Below are 22,729 nucleotides of genomic sequence, written 5' to 3'. Positions count from 1 at the left end.
GCAATGTGTTGCTTGAATGAAAGCTGCGAATCCAAGATCACACCCAAGTCTTTCACCTGATTCACGCGTTCGATTGTCGAGCCAAGCAGGTAGGTCATAGCTAAATATTATCGGTTGTTGTTTTCGTGAGAACGTAATAGCGGTGCATTTGGCTGGGTTCACTACCATTCTGTTTAACCTGCACCAACTAGCGAATACATTCAGTTGACGTTGAAGAAAGTGACAGTCAGCAATGGAGCAGATTCGTAGGAAGATTTTGAGGTCATCTGCATATGATAACCGAAGAGCTTCGATGACCAGATGCACGTCGTTGAAGTACAGTATAAACATTAACGGTCCCATGTGGCTTCCCTGAGGTATACCTGATGTGGCGAAGAAGCTAGCTGATCTGCAATCTCCTATGGCAACCTTTAGTTGCCGACCGGTAAGATATGATCGAAACCAACTCAGAAGATTACCGCATACACCGAGCCTGCCGAGTTTAGGAATCGCAATAGCATTGTGTGGCTTACACACTTAGATTTTTTTGCCGAGATGGGCACCACCGAGCAGCTCGGCATTTTATTTTGCTGGAAATTCAGCAAAAAATATGTTTGTTAGCTGAGATCTCGGCGAAATTCCCGTTTGTCAGCTGAATCTCGGCAAGTTTTTCACTGAGATCCAGCAAAATAAAATGCCGAGCTGCTCGGTGGTGCCCATCTCGACGAAAAAATCTAAGTGTGTATATTAGCGCTAGTGTAAGCAGGTCTTAACTTGACGCCTAACGAGTCAGCAAGCCGTGTGTGCAGCCCTCCGTTGTAAGCAGATAATCCGACGTTCTCACACGCCAAGTTGGCAAAATTGCAGGATGTGGCCAAATCGACCGTGACAAACGTTTTAAAAGTGTTCTGGGAGCGTCTATCGACCTCCAGGAAGCCTGGAAGCGGCGGCAATCGTAATCCGGACGTGGCAGCGACGTCGAAAAAGGTGGCGGTGAAATATAAGCGGAATCCTAACCTCTCCATCCGGGACGTCGCTGGCAAGCTCAATGCCTCCCATACTACTGTGCAGCGGGCTAAGAAACGAGCCAGGTTGTTATGTGCGACTTACCTTGTGAAGAGCTGGTCCGAAAGTGAGTGGAGAGTTGCCCGTGTGTTTATGAAGCGTTGCCATAGAGACCTCTGTTTACCAGCATTGATCCTGCCAGACAGAGCTGCCAGGTGGTTTTATAAAAAATCTGTATCCACTCTATTAAAAAATCTGTATTTTCTGTATTGACGATTTTTTTCTTAATTAATCATGTTTTGTTGTTTTACAAATACAGTGCATACAAAATAACCATAAAAAGTGCTTAACCACCTATTCGGGCTATCGTACTAACCATACGGGATATAATTGCGCCATTTGTGATATCGTCCGTACTTATTTATAAGAGTGATATTAAGCCGTTTGAAAATGTATGGAGATTTTAGTTTCTATTCATTATCTTCCTGATAAGCAGTTTTAAATGCAAAAAAGTGCACGAGTTCATTACTATTTGATATTTTTAATATAGATGAATACACTTAATTACATCATTTGTGTGGTAGTTACACCGAAAAGTCGAGAGATGTCGCCCCGCCAGTGCTGGTAAAATCATTTTTGCAGTATGGAGAATATCAGAAAATCCGCAATTTCTTACGAAATACATTTTCAATGCAAGTAAAATTTTTACGAGTACTTGTATTTGTACCATTTTAATGTGCTCGGGCACTTTTCTTGTATTTAACATACATGTTTATATTGGAAATATTCAATTAATACTGTAAATCCCCATACAATCTCAAATCGTTTACTACCAGCTCCATATGCATCCGAAAGTGGTTGGATTTTTTTTTTCTTTATTAAAGAGATTTTTAGCCATAGGCTAGTTCATCTCTTAAAAGCGGTTGGTCCTCTGGTTGTGAATGCTGTCAAAAACGCCATAACATGATTAATTGTCGATGGAAATTTGATAGGTTCCCGAGCAGAGGGTGAGAACAAAATGAAAATAAAAATTATGTTGTTTTCATTATTCCTGATAACTCAAATTGATTTCATTTTGATGGAGTTGATGGCTAACAGAACAAAAATGATAGCTAAAAGATATGCGAAGAATATCAAAATTATAACATATATTGATATTAGTGAGAACTGCTTGATAACTTATTTTGATATAGATTTTTTTCTCAAGCATTTTATAAAAATCTGTATAAATCTGTATTGTAATTTAAAAACTGTGATAAATCTGTATTCTGTATCGGGTCTGTATTAAGATTAAAAAATCTGTATAATACAGATAAATCTGTATAAATGGCAGCGCTGCTGCCAGATTTAACTAAGCCATACGGAATCTTCCATAAGCTCATTTGGTTTTCTGTCCTCAAGAAGCCACGCTAATATCAATTGGTTTAGAATAACTGTAGCCCTCACGCACCGCAAAAAAAAATAAAAATGCTAGATCTGGTTGATTCGTTCATAAACAACGCCATATCTGCCTTATTCGTCTCAAGACGACGCCATTGCGAGAAAAAAAACTACCAAGCCTGCTATTACAGAAAACGCAAAATCTGCCTAAATCGTTTCAAAACGATGCCACTGCCAAAAAAAATGCTAAATCTGCCTCAATCGTTTCAAAACGACGCCATTACAGAAAACACAAAATCTGCTCAAATCGTTTCAAAACGATGCCACCGCAAAAAAAAAATAAACTGCTAAATCTGCCTCAATCGTTTCAAAACGACGCCATAAAATGAAAAAAAGCCTTAATCGTTTCAAAGCGACGCTTTTTCAAACAAAAAAAATAATCAATTAGTCCCAAGTGCTTGAAAATGACGTCACAATCCCTATTACAAAAAATATAACGCATACTATACATTTTCCCAGCACTATCTAATGCATATCAGTCCGAATGCACCAACAGGACCGTTTGACACAGGAAATCGACGTCACGGACAGTAGCACTACGAAGAAAAAAATTGGAAGGCAACCTCCCCCATAAAGGGTGTCCTAAAGATTCGTTCGCTATCCAACGGCGAAATGCTGGTTTACGACCATCTGGCAAACGTAATGTTCTCCACACCGGTGTCCACGCAGAAGATCCGCCGTGAAGCTGGTCAGCTGGCAAAGTCGAAAAGCAGCCGCTTTGCACTGCCTTTGTCCATCTAGCCGCTGAGGAAAGCCGAAGCTTCTAATTTTATTCAACCTGCCATTGTATGAAGGGCCAAAAACAGTTTGGGTGAATCAGTGAGCAACATCACCCACTTGCATCCACGTTCTCACTCCCCACATCCATTTCGCGTCAATCGGGTGCCCACAAATTTAATTTTTCATATAATAATGGAATGAAAGCTAAGAAAAAAATAAAGGAATGATCTCACTCGATATGTTGTAAAGAAATCCATGACATCACGTTGATCACGAAGATTTCTAAGAGCTTCCATAGATATGCTGCCACTATATCTTCAAAAGGTGTTAAAAACAGCACTCTTGCCTTTCGTTCCTCACAGCAACGTAAATCCCCATCAACCACGAAACAAACTCTAACTGCTCCAACTAGAGGGATCTCAGCAGAGAAAACAAGGCCTGCGTCCACTTTCCATCACCAATCACTCGTGCCACAACGGCTTCAGTTCGCCAGTACACAGTCTACCAACATTTTGTTATACGGTAACCATCCCACATTGCGCCCCAGGAGTCCCAGGATGCAATCGGGTGAATTTTTATCCGAGCAACTATATGATTAATTGAAAAATCATCCATTTCGATTTTCAAAACAGAGATTCCTAAGCTCCCTACCACCGCTCCCATTGATCTTCTTGATGATGATGATGATGATGTCAGAGCAATGGTGCATTCACGGCTGAAAAGGAAAACCGAGTAAAACTCTTTTTTTGTAAGGAGAGAGGGACATGTGTGGCATATATTAGCGCTAGTGTAAGCAGGTCTTAACTTGACGCCTAACGAGTCAGCAAGCCGTGTGTGCAGCCCTCCGTTGTAAGCGCAACAGTTCAATGCTGGTAAACAGAGGTCTCTATGGCAACGCTTCATAAACACACGGGCAACTCTCCACTCACTTTCGGACCAGCTCTTCACAAGGTAAGTCGCACACCCTACTTATGCTTGGAGCCGCCCACCTGGTGTCATGATGGCGTTGGATCGTTCTGAGTCTGAAACGCGCAAAAATTGGTCAACTTTAAATTGGTGTATTGCTGTTAAAAATGCATAAAAAACCTGAAATGCTGCATTTGGAAGTTGAGTGTATGGTTGCTATGATGAGTTTTCATCGTTTGCTCTCCAGTTTTCAAAATGACGTCCAAGCGGTTCAACTTGTCGAATGCTGCGGATAGGTCTGAATAAATAACGTCCGTTTGAACCCGATCCGACATGCTTTCGGTTATATACGATGTGAGACACAGCAGATTGGTGGTTGTAGAGCGGCCGACAGTAAACCCATGTTGATCAGCATTCAAATACTGCTTGCAATGGGACAGCAACGGTTCCATAATCACTAGCTCGAATAGCTTCGAAAAGGCACTTAACGATGTAATTCCTCGATAGTTATCCACAGCTCGTTTCCTTCCTTTTTTGTGGACGAGAAACATGTGCGCAAATTTCCAGCAAGATGGAAATATGCCACCTGAGAGAGACATTCGGAACAGGCGAAGAAGCGGAATTAACAAGCTAGCAATATGTCTCTTCAAAAATACAGATGGAACTCCATCAGGTCCAGGATTGAAGGATGACTTGAGCAGAGTCGCGGCCTTAGACATCATTTCTGCATTAACATCAATTGCACCCAGCGTTTGATCGTTTACTGGAACGTTCCTGGCAGCCAGGTTAATATGGTCGTCAGTTAGTATCTCATTAGTGAATACACTGGCAAACTTTTCGGGAAAAAAGGTGGCATATATCCTGAACAGTGCCAGCAACTTCTCCGTTGAATTCCATAGACGATGGGAGGCCAGATTCCCTGCGTTGCTCGTTCACGTAGTTCCAAAAGGATTTCGGGTGTAGCTTAAGCTTGCGCTGGATGCCTCGTTGGAAACTTGAAAAGCATTCACGACTGACACGCTGGTACATGTGATTCAGCCTCACATAATGTAGTTTCAGAGGAAGCGTGCGAAACTTCGTAAATCTTCTCAATACTGCTTTCTTGATTGACTTAAACCTACGTAGCTCTCTCGTCTGCCAGGGACGGTGAGACATTTTGTGGTGAGTTCTTTTCGGGACGTGTCTGTCAATGACATATGCCAAGACATGTGAAAAGGTTTGCGCTGCAGCCTCAACGTCATCTGGATCAAGGATGTTCTCCCATACTATGCTAGACAATACATCTATGATGCTACGGTGGTCAGCTTTACGGAAGTCATAAGAAACCGTAGCAGGATAGTCGTCGAAATCACGCACGAGTTTGTCCTCAACAGTGACAATTAGAGGAGGGTGATGTGGAACTAGCTTAGTTAGTGCACAAGGAGCCGAGGAAATTGATGGCGCCCTGTCCTGTGTGCTCACGAAGCAGAGGTCCAAACTACGACCATTTTCGTTAACTACATGGTTAATTTGAGAAAGCGTCGCTGCGCTGTAGTTGTAGAGAAGGCTAATAGCTCCTGCGTGAAATGTAGAGCTATCAGGATCTGGGTACAGGAATCCGCTATGAGATGGACTCCACGAAACGCCTGGCAGATTGAAGTCACCAAAAATGAATATCTCATCAACTGGAGTGGCACTTTCGACAACTGTGAAAACTGACCGACAGTGAGTATCGATGAGTTCATTGTCGCGGACTCGATCAGGTGGAATGTACAGAGCTCATAGAAATAGTGTGCGATCACCCAGATTGATGGCTGTCCAAATCTGCTCCACATGGTTCCATGAATCGTTCTCGATGGCCTTTGCCTCCAACCCGCTACGGACAGCTACAAGGACACCTCCACCGGTAGATTTACAGCTGTTGACTGGATTCCGATCGCAACGAAAGACCTCGTAGTCAAGACCGAAGACTTGACTGGAAAGCGTTCGATAATCGAGCCACGTCTCGCACAGGACAATAATATCGTAGCAACGATCCGATACAGCTAGGCGGTACTCTTCAACATCAGAATTCATTCCACCGACGTCCTGCTTGCGGCAAGAAATCGAACGACTGCTCTCCCTGGAAATCACAGATACATCAGGCAATAACTGACTATCATCATGTCTTATTGGATACTCGCCATAGTTAGTGGGTTGGAGACCCCTTCTCCACATCCGACAGCAGGTCCGGAACGACTATGATGAACGAAGGCTGCTGATGGCAGGACTGAGATGGAGGGCGCGTTCCGAGGCATCATCACAATGACTAACATAGTCAGAATTGCTGAAAATTTGATCGGCATCAGGCAGTGAATAGTCAATATATTGATTGTACTTGCTTGTAGAGGCAAGGTGGAAGACTCCTGATTCATATCCAGCCACAGGCCCAGGACGACTATGCTGAACGCTGGCGGGAATCGGCACGACTGGGCTTGAGTAACCAGGAGCTTCCAAAGAGCGGTCTATTGTGCGTCCCGGAGATGAATTAGGATTGTTCGAACAGTAAAGCGGATGTTGTGAATGAGCAGTATCTCAACTGGAAACAGCCGGCAGGTGCTTGAAGCGTTGCACTGGAACACGGAAACTGATCAGGCAAATGACTGTAACTAATGTATGCATACTTGCCTGAAGACGATGCTAGGGAGACCCCACCACCGAACTCGACCGCAGGGCCAGAACGACTCTGATGGCAGGAAACAGAACGACTTTGATGGCGGGAAACAGCTAGCGCGACTGGATCGAGTGGTTCGAGGTCTCCCATAATGCGACAGGCAGTGCGTTCTGGTCTACAGCTCTCCAATTCGCAACGCAAAATCCAATTCTGAATCAGCAGACTGGGTCTAGTCCGGAAATGGGAGTTGAGAACTCGGAAGGTCCCGTTATAGGAGAGATCGTGATGGTAGGCGTGTTCAAACGGGGCAAATCAAAGTAAATGTAGATGTGTCCACTACTAAGCAGGAAAATGTCAGGAAATTTATTGAAGATCTCGACAAATCATTTAAAAATCAAGAAAAATGTATAAAGACCTTCACTGTTCATCAAAATAGTTTTACATAGTTACGATAAACTATTTGAAGAGAGAGAAAATAATAGTACTTTAGAAAATTCATTGATTTTATTGTCAACCACAAAACTTATTGTAAATTAACAGTTTGCATTATACAACGTATTGTATTTTTTTATTCGGGTAAAGTTCAAATATACAGTTTTAACTGATGGTACTTCATAAACATCAAACTGTCCAACAGACGGCGCCTGCACGGTAATGTGGGCCGTCAGAATGTTTCATCGGTTGCGAAGTGAAGTGCTTCTCAAACTGAAGCGGTACATTTCTCAATTTTTCAACGGTAACGTAAACTTAATATTATCACCCATATGCCCGTCCACGCCCGAAACCCATCCACCACATACAATCAAATAAAAATGTTCCTGTATGGCAAACACGCCCAGCCATAAGCGAGAATATGGGTGTATATCTTCACTGTAACAACTACGGGTAATCATCGAAAGTACTTGCATTTTACTCAGCCACTTTTGAGCAAACTGCAATCACTCTCTCATACTCGAAATGTGCCACAACCAAATTGGCACAACGACGCCCTATACGCTATCTGACCAAAGCGCAGGGCCCTAGTATACTAGAATAGAACTGTACTAAAAAGTAGCCAGCATAATATAAACAGGGCGTCACCACATGACAGCATGAGATTTCAGGAACAACAGAAATTTGCTTTAGTTGGTTGAGTTGGCTGGTAAACAACCCATAAGCTCTCCCACCTTGGGTAAGGTGCTTAAGAATGGCCTACGGGAGGGACAGCAAAATGAAAACAAAATGTGTAAATGATGATTTCAGTTTGATGTCGATACCAGAATTGTATTTCGATGTTCAGTCATTTTGATGCTGGACTTTGCTTGGGATGCCTTTACGGTCGACTAGGTAGATAAACAAACCGGAAAGGATTTTCTCATTATAGATAAAAAGTAAAGTTAACAATACGCATAATCTTCCGTTCATGTATTCATCCGACTGACTTATCGTTAAATGTAGATATCATAGTTAACCGATGAAAGCTAGAGCAATAATTTATTTGAATCTAAAACAGGCTGTAGGAAATTACTGAAAAAAAGATCCTCTATGCAAGACGTATTACCTATCAACAAAAAAAAACCTTAGATTATCATTATTCGAGCTCGAGCATCGAGTAAGCTTGGACGAATCTGAACTCGAGCAAATAAGAATCAAAGGCATTAACATATCGCTACCAATCCTTAGATTTATTTTTACACTCCGCTGCCACCATGCATGAAAAACTAATGCATGGGCAAAGTTAGAATCTCATACAAGTTTTCAATAAACTGAACTTTGATTTTGTGTGTGTCTTCTATACATAAAAAAAAAAGTTAAATCATAGACGATATGAATGCTGCTAACGCACTGAAAGACCTCAAATAGCTTACCTTGGTCTCCAAGAATCGATCAAACGAAAATACAATTATCTCCGAATGTGTAACCACTGAGCAACGAATTTATGTGACTAATAATGATTGTAGTTTTGTTGTCCCTCCTAATCGGAATTGGATTGCGCCCGTCTCAGTTCGGCTATTCTGCGCGATCGTCTCAATGGAGGACTGTCGTCTTCACTATCATCATCGCTATCTATCAGCCGGCGGGTTCTCGAAGCATAGGGGCAAGTCTTCTTTTTCGCATTTTCGGCACAAAGATACGTCTGCAGATTTACATGGAAGTCCCACTGAAACACGAACATCATAATACATGCATTGTTAATGTGTTTGAGAGTATAGAAACGGGCAGTGCCTACCGAACATGTTAGCACTTCCGGTCTGTGCGGGTGCCAAGCAACGTCACGAACCGTGTCTCTGTGACTTTCGATTTTTTCTACCATGTTACCAGTAAGAGCGTCATAGACTGTTAAGGAAATGAACTCAGTGAGTATTGCTAGGGATGAATGTATGTAACAGAGCTTACTTATTAGCCGCCCAGTACCACAACCGGTATAAATGTATCGCTGTCCAGTGGTAACAGCCGGCGAGAATTTCGCCCTAAGCAAGCTCTTCTGTACGCGATGACCTCGGTATGTTATTACGCTCGTGTCTCCCTCCAGCGTCTTGGTCGGGTTGTAGACTGTCGGAGAAGGTGAATTGGCAATGATGGTCACATTCAGTTGGTATTATAACCAACAAACAAATCTAACTTACATCTCTTGGGGACTTCATCCCACCGGTAATCCCAGTTTCCATAGCAAAGCTGATCTTTCACTTTCGTTTCGGCATCTGCCGGAGAAAACACTCGCAGATCCCACAGTTTTATGCTTTGATCCTTGGAGTTGGAAATGATGTAACGTCCATCATTGCGGGAGTCAATGTAAGTGATGCCGTCAAAGTGCCCCACAAGAACGCCTGCCGATTCTGGATTCACCTCATTCAGGCAACGACGATCCCACACCTACATGAAAACATGATAACAGAAATACTTTCCACATCTCATTGTCTCAAAATTACCTTGATTAATCCATTATCTGTGCCACTGAAGAATATGTTCGACGTTTCGTCCAGAAATCCAACTGCATTCACATCGTGTTTCTCCTGGGCTACGGGAACCATCAGAACACGCCTGTTGGCATTCAGATCGTATGCATACAAACAACCATCATTTGCTCCTGCTAAAATCTGTTTACCGCAGTTTGAGTATGCGACGGTAAATACGCCGAATTTCGGACACTGCGGCCTTAGGAAAAGACAGTGTATGTCATCCGATTCCATGTTGCGCAACCGGGAGACGAATACTGAAAATATGAAACATGACTACCTCCATGAAATCTTCTAGTTCATAAGGTAAACTTTACGTACACGCATCAGCCCATGTAGAGTAAACGAAATACTCTCCATCAGGACTGAAATCGATGTCCAACACGGACCAGGAGACATTCTTCGCCTCAATCTGGCTCACTAGCGGATACCGACTGGTGGTGGCGTCGAACACGCGAATTCGACTGTCCTGGCTGGCACTGATGAACTGTGAACCATCCCGTGAGAACCGTCCGCAAAATACTTTGGAGTTGCAGTTGTAGACGTGTTTCTCCGTTCGATTCGGCAAGAAGAGGTTATTGACTTTGCATTTGTCGCTTTGAACGAATGGACCCCCTTTGGATCCCAATCCACTTTCACGCTTGGCAAGCATGTCGAGCAAGGAGAACTTCTTTGTGGGACTACTGGCATCTGCATCATAGCCGGACGCTTGTTTGATGCTCTGATAGATTGCACTTTTCTAGGGGTTGTACAAGAAAAGAAAATATTTAATCAATATAGATATTGGCGAATGGCTTTTATTACTATTAAATATTAAATTATGGGGTTGAAGGATCCTCAAACTCGTTTCTATCAGTTGCTTCAAGAAAATCCATGTTTCGTCAAGTGAGTGGAGATTTATTAACAAAGAACAATTGGTGAGCATGTCGTCCATATGTATTCTTGAGGATTCAACTTAGTAATTATCGAAAAACAATTAGCATACTATTGATGTTGTTTATGGTTTCGATAATGTTAGGCTGTATGGAACATCTTTTGTTCTATCAATCTCAAAACAACTAAAAACCTCCTGGGAAGTAAAGGGTTAGAACCGACATTATCAGCAATAATTTATTTGCCAAGAACGCTCGACTTTGCGAATATCGGCAAGAAAAATCGCTAAGTTACCCTTATTACCGATGTCACTTCACGGTGAAGTGATTCCCATTTGATTTACACGCCAATCACTTCACCGTGAATGATAAGTGGTCACTTCACTTCGTTTTCACCGTGAAGTGACACTCGTAATAAGGGCCAGTGTGTAGGTTTGAACAATGTAACTCCTAAAATCCCAGACAAATAAGCTATTCTATTCTATTCTCGTTAGTAAGCGAATGCACTGAGATCGGCGTAGGAGTAAGTGGGTCAAGATGGCAATATGAGGCTATACGGCTACCCTGGTCTATGAACATGAACCAGCTTAACAAAAATATTACTAGAAAAATGGATGATTAATAACAATGCAAAGCGCTAACAATCCCACAGGGCACCTCAGTAACACACGTAATGCCATCTTGTCCTACAATCCCCCTAAGCTAGGTTCTGTAGAGCAGTTTGCGTTCGTCCCTCTATACGTACCTTCAATTGGTCCAGGTTTGCTCGCTTTCTGATATCTGGCAGGGACATCGAAGGGCGATCATTGTTAAGAATTTGTATCTCGCCGCTGGGCATCGTAATCGTAATTGCAAACAAAAAATGCAACGTCATATGATTGGTCAAATAAAAACAATACTTCAGTGTCAACATTTCATTAGGGCGAAACTAATTCTGTAAACAATTCCTTCAACCGCCGATTTCTCGTAAATAGCTCAATCCTGCAAATTAACGATGCCTGCAAATTAACGATGCCAGCTGGTAGAGGAAACATTCCTCTACCTGATGATGTCCTTACGTTGCATGAGTGAGCTTTTATTCATGAGAAATCAAAAGCCATTGTTTTCAAATCAATTTCGCCTTTTTGAAAGGTTTGCACCAACTTTATAATAACATGCGATTCATTCAACTTTACCTGCTGATTAGTTGCCGCAATATCGAAACAAGATGGTTTTCGTGGGTGGCTTCTTCCCCTTCCAGCGGGTCGTCGAACAGATCGTCTTCCTCGATGATATCAACATCTTCCTCAAATTCGACGTCGCTCATATTCGCTAGGGCACGACTCCGAAGGACAATATTTCCCATAAAACGACCGCAGATCCCTTGACTAGGGAAAAGAAACAAAACAATAAACACAGAACTGTTGCTTGTTCTTTTACTCCAGTTCCGAGTTGTTTCTTCTATTATTGACGAAAATTTTCTCCAAGGATGCTTCTACTAAAAGAACGGAACAGGGAAAAAATGGAAATTATCGCGTTTAAAATGTCTAGGCTTTTCAAGATCACTCGATTTGATCAGCTTCTGGAAGTGCTATCCTTGTTCCGCTACCGCAGAAATCAATAGAATCACTGCTTGCTATGCTGTTCACGCAGTCTTCTTGTTTTCTACGCAACTAGGAAATTTCGTTGTTGATTTTGATTGCGGCTGTTCACCACATTATCATACGAGTCTGTTTACTTCTACAAATTTTCCTGAAGCTTTACTAACCACAGTTTAAAATCGAAATATTTTTCACGTATGAGATAACGGTTTTTCCCAGATTTTCCCAATTATATTCTAACGAGATGATAAAAATGAAGGAAAAGAAAAACAACAATGACGAAATTGGCCTAGCCTGACAGATATGGAGGAGGAACTGATGAGCAAAACATGCTTGGTTCGGTTTCAGAAATGTCCCTTAACTATCATCGCTTCGTACGCAGCCAATGGGCAATCAGTATACACTCAAAAGCATACTAAACAAAGAAAGATTAAAATTTAATCAACAGCAATACACGTTAAAATTTAATATATTGAATATTATTTTTTATTATTTTATTATAACATTACAATTTCTATTCGGGGAGCTAATCGATGCACCCCTCGAAACATAGGAAAATCCACGAACCCTTCATTTTATCTGTCAAATTTTCATAGCGAATCAAAACAAACATAGTGTAGTACTGGAATTTATACTAGAATGGTTACGTTAGTCGATTTGCTTGGGACCAATAGGCTAGTCAAGTAGTGAGCCAATTTCTCGATTGTTTATGTTTTTTTGTGCTGTTTCAGACTTGAAAAAGTTGTGGAATCTTGCGCGATCAGATCATATTTGAAAATGGCATGTTTTGCATCATTTCGTGGCAAAATTTTATCCCTTTATAAGGTTCCCAACAAACAATTGCCTATTGAAGAAACGACTTCTTGACGATTTTATTCCACTTCATGCTTAATAATACTTGTACTATTTTTAATAATAACTTCTGTTCAGGCTTTGTTCACACAAATCTGGAGAATTTATTCAACCACAACATCGAAATATTTGGTGTTGAAATAAGGTATGTCGAGTAGCTTTTATTCGACTTACAAAAATTGTAACAGAGCTTATTCGATCAAATTTTTGATTATTCAGCGTTTATTAGACCATCTGCACTTCCTTAAACAGCGATGGTATAAAGGTGTGTATAGACGCTTGATTTTCATGTGAAATAATCTTTAATTATTACATCATTAGACATTTATTAAACGATTATTCAACTACGGGATAATTAATCCGAAAATAAGAACGGCACGAGCAGGGGCAGGGTTGTTTTCGTTAGTGATTGTTGTGTCATTATTTCTGTCGAATTTATTACATACATACATACATACAAACACATGCCGTTAAATGGGATTCGAACCATGACCTTCCGATCACCAGCCGCTTGCCTTGCCATCTGAGCTATCCTAGAATACATCATTTCAGCAGCTAAATAAGCAATAAAAGCTTGAATCTGAAAACCTATCAGCACTTCCAGCCGTAGCTCTAGCTAATTCAAGGAGATGTGAGAATGATTAATTCATTCATATGTTTAACATTAGACCAACGTTACCTCTCCATCTATCTAATTTCGATGGAAAGGATGCTATTCTTTTCAATAGATCTATGAATTGGTTGTCGTGAGTGATACGATTTATGATTACGATTTAAATTAATTACGAGTAGAACATAAATAAAAAAAGGGTTGAGGCTGGGACTGAACTCACGACCTTCTACTTGGAAAGCGGAAACGGTAACCACTATGCTACCAATTTCGTTTTGTTGTTAGCCTGAATCACTGTTGTGGAATAATGAATAAATACGCCGTTTGTAAAGCATTTACAAAGCACGCAATTAAAACATGGACGCATAGTGGTATAAGAGCTATTATGCTGACTGTATTCACCTTTATTCAGCAATATTATTAAGCAATGCAATGAAATCTAGTAATGGAGCTAGAAAACAATTATTAGACGTATAATAAAGCATGTTATTAAATCAATTGAAACAGTCGGATTAAAGCGTCAATGTATGTGCAAATTACACTTATTCAGTATGTTATTAGATCAAACTTCTGGTGTTGAATCAGGAAGACAGTCATCGTTTGTATAGATTTTAATAAGTATATTAATCAAATCAGAGCAATCAGCGAAATAAAGGCGCATCATCGATCTCAATGAGGTTTTCTGAGCACATAATTTGACAACCCGTTTTATTCAGCATTGTACACTGTTATAAAGCATTTATTCAATCTATATGCTTATTTGTGACTCTGAATTGTTTTTGGGCAGTGATGTGGAATAATGAATCTAATACGTCGTTTATAAAGCATTTACAAAGCATTCAACTAAAACATGGACGCATAGTGGTATAAGAGCTATTTTGCTGACTGTATTCACCTTTATACAGCAATATTGTAAAGCAATGCAATGAAATCTAATAATGGAGCTAGAAAACATTTATAAGACGTCTAATAAAGCATTTTATTAAAGCAATTGAAAACAGTCGAATTAAAGCGACAATGTATGTGAAAATTACACTTATTCAGTTTGTTATTAGATCAAACTTCTGGTTCTGAATCAGGAAGACAGTCAACGTTTATAAAGCTTTTAATAAGTAAATTAATCATATCAGAGCAAACGGCGGAATAAAGGCGCATCTATAGATGTCAATGAGCTTTTTTCAGCACATAATTCGACATCTTGTTTTATTCAGCATTGTACACTGTTATGCAGCATTTATTCAATGTGTATGCTTATTTGCGACTGTGAATTGTTTGTTGGGTTATACTTCCAGAAAACTTCCGTAACACAACGGTTTTCTGCAGATACCTATGACAAACTTACCGAGTACTACTTCTGTCCTTCTTTAATCTATTACATCAATTGTGGTACTAGTTTAAAATTACACTTCAGTAAACTACTCCCGGTTTGATACCCATGGCCAGCATCATTTTACTAATGTTGCTAAGTTTTACATCTAGTACCTCAATTGATGTACTAGCATAAAGGAGTGTAACGCTAGAAAAACCATGTGTCGTTAGTTTATTTTTATAATTTGTGTGTGTAGCAAGAGTAAGGTTTCTTTGCCTTGTAATTCAATGTTTATCACAAACCGTTTACCTCATAACACGGAGAACAAATTATAGCAGACGCAATTATTTTTCCGGTCAAAATAACTATATTGTTCAATTGTTTTAGAGATAACCCGAAACTATAGTTGATTTGACTATATATAGAGGGCAACAACTATAGTCCATAGTTGGCTCCTCGGTTGGCTCAACTATATTTTTCAATAGATGAACAAACGTCAATCTTCAAAATACAACTATGCTTTAGTTGATTCAAGAAAACTATTGTTAGAAAAGCAAAATTTTACAATGTTTATTAAACGACCTGCTCTTCATTATCGACATATTAAGGAAGTTTGTTTTGCTTCTTTATCGATCTCAAAAACACAACTGCAAAATCATAAAAAAGTGAACAAGAACATTCAACTTAGATTTGAACCGTGTTTTATCTGCGTGAGAACCAGCTATCTTATCGCCTGCTCTACGCATCACAAGTTAAAAGTATGTGGATTTATGATGATCATTTGAAACCAAATTATATAAATAAATTACATTTGACGGTTGTTATAATTGATCAAAGTTATAGTTGAATTGAGTATAAGATGAACAATTGAATCTGCTAGGTAGATATGATTGAGTTGACGGTCAAATTAATGTTGGAGTAAGTATAGGTTTCTTTCAAACAACAATATTTTTCCATGTGAAAGTAACTTTTAGGATTGTTATCTTAACTTAACGAATTTGTTCTCCGTGGAAGTATTTCACTGTTCAGGTAAATACTGTAAATTTTGAAAATTAGCGAGTGCCATTTGGTTTTAATACTCTCTCATACACACGCACATACACATACACACACACACACACACACACACACACACACACACACACACACACACACACACACACAAACAGACACACATGCACACACACACACACACGCACACATACACACACACGCACACACATACACACACACACACACACACACACATATACACACACACACACACACACACTCACACACACTCACACACATACACACACACACACACACACACACACACACACACACACACACACACACACACATACACACACACACACACACACACACACACACACACACACACACACATACACATACACACACACACACACACACACACACACACACACACACACACACACACACACACACACACACACACATACACATACACACACACACACACACATACACAGGGCTACAAATGGTGAGTTGACAACCTAGCTCTGGTTCTCACAAGTTCCTACCTCACGCCTCCCCGTGGTGTAGCCTGGGCAATGTTGTCCTTCTGACAATAGCAAAGTGAGGGGGTGCGACGCGAACACTGGCGCGGTAACCATAACACGGCGATAGAGGAAATGCTTCGTCAACCCGCAGGAGTGCCAACCGGCACATTAGGATCGACGCCAGTAAGATCCTTATTACGGCATACTGGATACGGCATGGAACTATGGACACGACACGGTACAATGGATTGGATATCACGCTACAGGGCTGACAGTCGTGCTATTCTGCTCCCTAAGTAAAGAAGGGTGACACCTTCTTGAAATGGCGAGTGGGCTAATAGTGCGGCCTTGGCAGGCCTCCGGATACGTTCAAAACTCGTCACCAATTGGTGATTGGTGAGTAGTAGGCTCAGATGTAACATTCCTGACTTACGCCGATCTGGCTCTGAACACGGCCCCCATGAAGGACCGTGTCAACCCTAGCATGGCCTCCCTGCTTGCATAGATAACCATGGGATCACGATAGGAGACTACATACAACGAGTGGAGATAGCGGCCCGAAGGGGGGACCCATCAGAATGGATAAAATTGGAGAAAAAAATAAAAATGAAGAAAATGAAAAAACCAAAAAAAATATGAAGAACGACGGCAATACGCCAGACAGTGAAAACGGAGGAGCAAACGTGTTCGCAAGGAGTGGGATATTGCAGAGATCACCAGTGTCGAACCTGGGGGTCACTGCGAGTTCCAGCAGCAGCAGTAAGTTTCAAGAAGAGCAGCCAGGCGTTGGGCTAAGCCAGATATTCACACCAATATCCAGTAGTAGCAAATCCCAAGAACTGCAGCTCGGGAGAACCAAAATGACGGAGGTCAGGAGGAAGATCGATGATCTCTATGTGTTCGTGAAGGATAAAAACAACGTACACAAAGAGATCAAGCAACTTGTGACCGGTATCAAATCCGGCATAACAGTGGCAGATCGGGAATGTCAAGAGTGGAGAAAAAGGGCCGAAAATGCCGAAAAGGCTCTGCTGGAGGCCAAGGAGAGCATAAGACTGGCTCAAGCACATGAGACTCCGAAGGGACCCACAAATCCACGTCCTGAAAAAAGAGATAGGGACACGCCAGGAGATGAGGAGGAGCCCAAAAAACGCAGGGACGACGAGGAAGGCATCAAGGAGATGGGAGAAAATGGTGCGTGGCGTAAAGTCGAGAACCAGAAGGAGAGGAAGAAAAAACAGAAGGAAGATGAAGTGAGGAAGAAGGAAGAGGAAGCGAGGAGGAAGGAAGAAGAAGCGAGGAAGAAGGAAGAGAAGAAGAAGGAAGACAGGAAGAATAAGGAGAAGCCTAGGCCTCGTAGGGAGAGAAGCAAGGGTGACGCTCTGGTTGTTGAGGCGAAGGACAAAACGTCCTACGCAGCACTCCTCCGGAAAGTGAGAGACGATCCGGAGTTGAAACAACTAGGCGAGAATGTGGTGAAAACCAGGCGAACCCAGAAAGGCGAGATGCTATTCGAGCTGAAAAGGGACCCTACGGTTAAGAGCTCAGCTTTTAAGGAGCTCGTCGAAAAATCTCTTGGCGAGACGGCGAACGTAAGAGCCTTATCCCAGGAGTCAGTGGTCGAGTGCAGGGATCTGGACGAGATCACAACAGAAGACGAGTTGAAAAGTGCGCTGAAGGTGCAATGCAACCTGGGAGACGTACCGATGGCAATTCGGTTGAGAAAGGCGTATGGTGGCACGCAGACGGCGTTGATACGACTTTCTTCGGACGCAGCTAACGAGCTGCTGAAGACTGGCCGAATCAAGGTTGGGTGGTCAGTGTGCCCGTTGAAAGCTATTCCTCGGGTATCTAAGAAAATGGAGAGATGCTACAAATGCATGGGCTTCGGTCACCAGGCGAGACACTGCAAAGGCCCTGACAGATCTGATCTGTGCAGGAAATGCGGAGAGAAGGGGCACGTTGCAAAAGACTGTACAAAGCAACCGAGGTGCATGCTCTGCAAAAAGGAGGACGGAAATGGCCATGTGACGGGAAGTTTCAGGTGCCCTGAGTTCAAGAAGGCGATGGTGGGCCAGCAATAATGAAGGTAACCCAAATAAATCTCAATCATTGTAACACAGCACAGCAACTGTTGTGGCAGTCAACAACGGAAACAAAGTGCGACGTTGCAATCATTGCAGAGCCATACCGAGTCCCTCTCGATAATGGTAACTGGGTGGCGGATAGAGCAGGAATGGCGGCCATACAAGTCATGGGCAGGTATCCCATACAACAAGTGGTGGCAAGCTCATATGAAGGTTTCGTGATCGCCAAAATCAATGGAATCTTTGTATGTAGTTGCTACGCACCCCCGAGATGGACAATTGAGCAGTTCCACCAGATGCTAGATGGGCTCACCGAAGAGCTCATTGGACGGAGACCAGTCGTCATCGCAGGAGACTTCAATGCTTGGGCAGTGGATTGGGGGAGCAGATGTACCAACGCAAGAGGGTATAGCCTGCTGGAAGCTCTGGCAAAGTTGAACGTCAGTCTGGCCAACGAAGGAACCATCAGCACCTTCCGCAAAGATGGTAGGGAATCCATTATCGACGTTACTTTCTGCAGTACGTCGCTAATGGCAAATATGAACTGGACAGTGTGCGAGGAGTACACCCATAGTGACCATCAGGCGATCCGGTACAGTATCGGCGAACGAACACCGGTGGAAATGCGGAGGACGAAAGTAAGCGAGCGGAAGTGGAAGACGAAGGCATTCAATAAGGATCTCTTCATCGAAGCTCTAAGGGTATACAACAGCGTCCCGGGCCTAAGTGCGAATGAGTTGACCGAATTATTAGCAAGGGCATGTGACACAACTATGCCGAGAAAACTGGAGCCAACGAACAGGCGGCGTCCAGCCTACTGGTGGAACGAGGAAATTAGCACCCTCCGTGCTACTTGTCTTCTAGCCAGAAGGCGTGCTCAGAGAGCAAGAACAGAAGCAGACAGAGAGGAGCGCAGGGTGGTGTTCCGAGAGGCCAGGGCTGCACTGAAACGAAAGATAAAGCTGAGCAAGTCAAATAGTTTCAAGGAGTTGTGCCGCGATGCCGATGCCAACCCCTGGGGCAACGCATACCGAGTTGCGATGGCGAAGATCAGAGGCCCAACGATGCCGGTTGAAATGTGTCACAACAAGCTGAAAGTCATCGTGGAGGGACTTTTCCCACAGCATGACCCAACGAACTGGCCACCTACACCATATGGCGAGGTAGATGAAGACAACGTTGAACAAGTCTCCAACGAGGAACTCATAGCAGCAGCGAAAGGGTTGAAAGCGAATAAAGCTCCCGGCCCGGATGGAATTCCCAACGTGGCGTTGACGGCGGCGATCCAGACGTTCCCGGACATGTTCAGGATGGTGCTGCAGAAATGTCTGGACGATGGTCAGTTCCCTGATAGGTGGAAGGTACAAAAGCTTGTGCTGTTGCAGAAGCCCGGAAAACCGCCGGGGGATCCTGCATCGTATAGGCCAATATGCTTGCTGGATACTGTAGGAAAGCTCTTAGAGAGGATCATCCTCAACAGGCTGACGAAATGCACGGAGAGTGAACACGGATTATCGGAGAGACAGTTTGGATTCCGGAAAGGGAGATCGACGGTGGATGCAATTCGGACAGTGATTGACAGAGCCGAGAAAGCTTCCAAACAGAAGCGGAGAGGAAATCGATACTGCGCCGTGATTACGATCGATGTCAAGAATGCATTCAATAGCGCCAGCTGGGAGGCCATCGCCAAGGCGCTCCATAGAATGAGGGTTCCAGGCTACCTCTGCAGGATTCTAAGTAGTTATTTCCAGAACCGGGTCCTTGTCTACGTGACAGACACGGGGCAGAAATCGCTTAGAATCACGGCGGGGGTTCCCCAAGGCTCCATTCTAGGTCCTACGCTGTGGAACGGAATGTACAATGGCGTGCTGACGCTCAAGCTGCCCAAAGGAGTTGAGATCGTTGGCTTTGCGGACGATGTCGTCTTGACGGTAACCGGTGAGACGATGGAAGAAGTGGAAATGTTGGCGGCTGAGGCGATAGATACGATTGGTAACTGGATGCAAGGAGCGAAGCTGCAGATAGCCCACCACAAAACAGAAGTGATGTTGGTCAGTAACTGCAAAGCAGTGCAGCGGGCAGAGATTACCGTTGGAGAGCACACCATTGCTTCGAAGCGCATGCTTAAGTATCTGGGAGTGATGATCGACGACCGGCTAAACTTTAATAGCCACATCGAATATGCTTGCGAGAAGGCGACGAAGGTCATCAACGCAATAGCCAGAATCATGCCGAACAATTCTGGTCCAAGCAGCAGCAAGAGACGTCTTCTGGCTAGTGTTTCCTCATCAATACTAAGGTACGGAGGTCCAGCCTGGATTGAAGCGCTGAAAACGAAGCAGAACCAAAGGAAATTGAGCAGTACGTTCCGGCTCATGGCCATGCGAGTCGTGAGTGCGTACAGAACCATTTCGATGGAGGCAGTATGCGTTATCGCCGGTATGATCCCAATCGGCATCACCTTGGCGGAGGACTACGAGTGCTATATGACGAGAGAAACCAGAGGAGTACGAAAAATGGTGAGAACGGAGTCGATGGCTAAGTGGCAGCAGGAGTGGGATGCAGCAGAGAACGGTAGATGGACACACAGGCTAATACCGACTCTTTCGACCTGGGTGAACAGGAAGCATGGAGAAGTCAACTTCCACTTGACGCAGTTCCTGTCTGGTCATGGCTGCTTCAGGAAGTACCTGCATCGGTTCGGACACACAACGTCACCCTTCTGTCCGGAGTGTGGGAATGTGGAAGAATCACCAGAGCACGTGGTCTTCGAATGTCCTAGATTTGATGATGTGCGAGAGGATATGCTCGCCCTTAGCACGGAGAATGTCGTCGAAGAAATGTGTCGAGAGGAGGGCACCTTTAACGCCGTCAGCAGAGCAGTAACGCAGATCATGTCAGCGCTGCAGCGAAAATGGCGGGAAGACCAACTAGAAAGTAGTAATGTGCTCACACAAGTGCGAACTGAAAGCCGAAGCCGGGAGAACTCTCCGTCAGAGTAGGCTGTATCCACCACCAGGGATAACCGAGTAGAACGTGACGCTGGGAGATAAATGGCTCACAAATTGGAGAGACGATCAGCGAACTGGAAGCGCCAATTAGCTGAGGTAAAGTGAGGTGCGTAATGCACGGCCCCCTCCGAAGTAATACGACAAGTGGTTCCGGGGGAAAAGGGCAAGGCGTCTAAGGAGGTTTTAGTGCGGTAAGAATCCCACACACCGTGTCACCGCGACTGTGCGCCCAGTCGTCAAGCGGTGGCACGATGGCCTTTTTGAAGGTTTCCTCCTTGCCAAAAAAAAAAAAAAAAAAAAAAAAAAACACACACATACACACACACACACACACACACACACACACACACACACACACACACACACACACACACACACACACACACACACACACACACACACACACACACACACACACACACACACACACACACACACACTCACACACACTCTCTCTCACACACACACACACACTAGATTTTTGCCATCGTACTTTTCACATAAGAGCTACGTGATTTTCATGTAGGGGCACTCATTTCATGAAGCTTAACCGTCCCTGTATTATCACATAGAAGCTACGTGATTTGGTCAGTGACATTCATTAGATGATTTTAGTAGGGTAATTGATTCTGGTTGGACCTATCCAAAAACTGATGATGGTTGGACCTATTTTTTCAATCGCTAATTTAGTCAACCTTCGCTATTTTTTTTTTTTTCAAAGATCACTTTACTATCATAAAAAACTCATTTTCTTCAATTTGCATGGGTGTTCTATTGAAAAAACTTCAAACAATTGAGTTTCAATGAGTTTTCAAAACAGTTCACTTTCCACGCATTAGCTCGTCATTATGCCTTACTTTCAAACATACAATTTTATTTACATATTTTTATTTTCATGCAGTAAAATACTGCTTTAAGGTGTAAACAACACGTTAGTACGCCATTTATCCATTGGTTTCACTAAAATGTTTGAATAATTGACGAAATTCGAATAGATAAATATGATCATGGTTGGACCTAGGCATGATGATGGTTGGACCTATGTGTTTCCTAAGACGGCCGCTAGGTGCGCTTCGGTTTGTCTACATCCTACGCGCAGCTGATTTGAAATTCGATTTCGTTTTGGCCGAGTGATCAGTTTCTTCGATTGAAAAAATGGCTAAAGAAAAGAGTTATACCAACAATCAATACGAAACTAACGATTTTAAATTGGCTTACCACTTTAGTAGCCTATTGGTCCCAAGCAAACGATTAACGTACC

The 22,729-nt window shown here is 42.9% G+C and overlaps 2 protein-coding genes across 3 annotated transcripts in view; both read right to left on the bottom strand.

Annotated features, from left to right (window-relative positions):
- Positions 1-22,729, bottom strand: part of Mlc-c (Myosin light chain cytoplasmic) — a 379,873-nt gene that overhangs the window by 123,948 nt on the left and 233,196 nt on the right. The gene's annotated exons all lie outside the window — the stretch shown is intronic.
- On the bottom strand, positions 8,059-12,367 carry LOC135703869 (DDB1- and CUL4-associated factor 11). 2 transcript variants are annotated; one of them, XM_065225222.1, is made up of 9 exons: positions 12,238-12,367; positions 11,666-11,967; positions 11,236-11,320; positions 9,940-10,357; positions 9,592-9,875; positions 9,289-9,535; positions 9,059-9,214; positions 8,892-8,998; positions 8,059-8,822 (listed from the first exon to the last, which is right to left on the bottom strand). In XM_065225222.1, exons 2-9 carry the CDS (start codon positions 11,833-11,835, stop codon positions 8,637-8,639), a joined length of 1,653 nt encoding a protein of 550 aa, XP_065081294.1. In that variant the 5' UTR covers positions 11,836-11,967; positions 12,238-12,367; the 3' UTR covers positions 8,059-8,636. The 2 variants fall into 2 exon arrangements, with proteins under 2 accessions (XP_065081294.1, XP_065081293.1); XM_065225221.1 differs by having other exon boundaries at positions 11,666-11,857.

Source organism: Ochlerotatus camptorhynchus, unplaced genomic scaffold, assembly GCF_037179485.1.
Source record: "Ochlerotatus camptorhynchus isolate MF236.1 unplaced genomic scaffold, CSIRO-AGI_Acam_v1.1 ptg000222l, whole genome shotgun sequence".
Taxonomy (NCBI): Eukaryota; Metazoa; Arthropoda; class Insecta; order Diptera; family Culicidae; genus Ochlerotatus; species Ochlerotatus camptorhynchus.
Note: the sequence above shows the minus strand (reverse complement) of the source record. Positions and strands in the feature narration are given on the sequence as shown.